The 2,713-nt window shown below is 42.2% G+C and overlaps 1 protein-coding gene across 1 annotated transcript; it reads left to right on the top strand.

The window, feature by feature from the left end:
* The first annotated feature begins 1,642 nt into the window (after positions 1–1,642).
* On the top strand, positions 1,643–2,713 carry LOC142452335 (trace amine-associated receptor 6-like). The gene has a single exon (XM_075553717.1). The coding sequence runs from the start codon at positions 1,643–1,645 to the stop codon at positions 2,711–2,713; it is 1,071 nt and encodes a 356-aa protein (XP_075409832.1).

Genomic DNA, 2,713 nt, shown 5'->3' with positions numbered 1-2,713 from the left:
ATTTCTTGTTCCACCGTCTCTTCTGAATCCATCCTGAGCCTCTGGCAGCTTCCTGGCCGTCTACAGCTGCAATCAATTTGCATGTTCCTCGCATGTGGTCTGCGTGATGCCGTTCTATCGAAGTAGGATTCTCGTTCAGTGCTTTGACCGAGTAGCTGTCCTCCAAATTTGCTGTCAGAGACCAGTGAGTGCCACCAGTGCTTCATTGTCTTGTTGAAGTGTTTCAACTACTTTTCTATCGATTTCTGGAGCCATTTAATTATTAATTGTGGCTAATGTTTCAGTGCAATTCGAGCTTCTTGTTCTTCTCTCTCACTCTGTGCACGAATCAGTTTTAGCCATTGGGTTCTTACCTGTTTACATCTCTCCCACTTTTTATCTGGAAACCTGAGTAAATGGCCTGGGAGTCACTGCTGACCTCCCTGGTTACACTAAGCAGAAGGAGAATCCAACAACTGCTAATGGCCAAAGGCAGGCATTAGATGACTCTCTACACTGCATCTTCCTTCACCTATCCTGACACCCACTGTTTCTCCACAGGACTCCCCCTCTTTCCTAGGCTGCAGCTCTCATTTCAGTGACGACAGGAACTCTGAAACACAGCTCACCAATATGGAGTGGTATTGGGGAAATGAAACTACATTACCACAAGTGTGAATCAGCGACTGATTTGGTCCTTGGTCTTTGGCATCACCTGTTCTTGGGCAGCAGACAAGTTCTCCAGTTGATTCTCACCTCTCATCATCTGGTCCCTTGATTTTGCCATATTAAACTTCCAATCTCAGTACAGACTTAATTTTGGATTTATTATCTTTTATATGCATTCCTGAGTTCAATTCATAAAGGTTTTTTTATTACTAAGCAACTTTGTTGATGTGTGATAATGGTCACTCATTTAAAAAATAGTCTTCTTAAGGATATCAATACTTTGTGTAAGATTATTAAATATAAGTTTTCATCACTATTATCACCTTGCACAAAAGTGTATTTTGACATGGGATTTGTTGTGTGTCCTGGGAGCTTGAGTTATTTACTCCACCTGCTCCCACAGGGGGAGGTGGAAATGGGTATTACAAGGTAACTGACAATAACAAAGCCCTTCACACCTTAACAACTTCTCAATGACCAATATAATAGGGATTAAGACCAGCTATGAAAGGGCTTTGATAACTTAGAAAACCAGAATTTTTTTTTTTTTGGAATTCTGAATTTGTGACAGATTTTCTTCACAGTAAATTCTTCTTAAGCTTCAATTTTTCTCCATCTGAAGCAGAAAACCTACTGTAGTGGAGTCAAATCTGAGTCACAGCAAAATTCCAGGTGAGAACAGAACTGGCCAGTAGAGTTTCCAAAGCTGTCTTTCTGGGATTCAGCAGAGCTGCTGGCTCAGGCTGTGGACCTCTAGATAAAACCTGAGCACTTTCTTTTTTGGGAACCAGGTGTCTTTGGATAAAAAGAATAAAAGTGATTATAATTACTTATAGCAAGTTTTATCACACACTTATGGAACTCTTGATTGGTCCATATGATCCGAAGTTAAAAAATGTATTTGTGACAATTATTTCTAGTGATTAGAGGATGAAAATTCATCTTATGGTATCTTCTTTCTCCCGATTTTTCCATGATTGACAAGAAGGACAGCATGTCTCTCCAGGTAAGCAACACCATCAGCAGCAGCAGTGAGTCCCCGCCTCCTCCCTTGGAGCTCTGCTATGAGAACATGAACGGATCCTGTTTCAAGTCTCCCTACTCACCGGGACCCCGCTTGCTTCTGTACATGGTGTTTGGCTTTGGAGCTGTGCTCGCAGTGTTTGGAAACCTGCTGGTGATCATTTCCGTCCTACATTTCAAGCAGCTGCATTCTCCAACCAATTTCCTCATTGCCTCCCTGGCCTGTGCTGACTTCTTGGTGGGTGTGACCGTGATGCCTTTCAGCATGGTCAGGTCTGTGGACAGCTGCTGGTACTTCGGGGACAGCTTTTGTACTTTCCACTCATGCTGTGACTGGGCATTTTGTTACTCTTCTATTTTCCACTTGTGCTCCATCTCCATCGACAGGTACATCGCTGTCACTGACCCTCTGGTCTATCCGACCAAGTTCACTGTGTCTGTGTCAGGAATGTGCATCAGCATCTCCTGGATCCTGCCCATTGTGTACAGTGGTGCCCTGTTCTACACAGGAGCCCACGATGATGGGTTAGAGGAACTAGCCCGTGACCTCTATTGCATAGGCCGTTGTCAACTTGTTTTAAATCAAGACTGGGTTTTGACAGATTTTCTGTTCTTTTTCATACCAGCTCTTGTGATGATCACTCTCTACAGTAAGATTTTTCTTGTGGCGAGAAAACAGGCTCAAAAGGTTGAAGCCTCTGTTAGCAATTCAGAATCAGCATCAGAAACTTACAAAGCCAGAGTGGCCAAGAGAGAGAGAAAAGCAGCTAAGACCCTGGGGGTCACAGTGGTGGCATTTATGATTTCATGGCTACCATATGTGATTGACTCATTTTTTGATGCTTATTTAGGTATTATGACCCCCTCTTTTGTCTATGAAATATTAGTCTGGTTTGCTTATTATAACTCATCTCTAAATCCTTTGATATATGCTGTATTTTACCCTTGGTTTAGGAGAGCAATAAAACTCATTTTAACAGGTAAGGTATTAAAAGACAGTTCCTCCACCATCAATTTATTTTCCAAAGAAGTCAAAATATGA

Source organism: Tenrec ecaudatus, chromosome 7 (genome assembly GCF_050624435.1).
Source record: "Tenrec ecaudatus isolate mTenEca1 chromosome 7, mTenEca1.hap1, whole genome shotgun sequence".
In the NCBI taxonomy this organism is placed as follows: domain Eukaryota; kingdom Metazoa; phylum Chordata; class Mammalia; order Afrosoricida; family Tenrecidae; genus Tenrec; species Tenrec ecaudatus.
The sequence above is the reverse complement of the archived record's forward strand: the minus strand, read 5'-3'. Positions and strand labels throughout refer to the sequence as shown.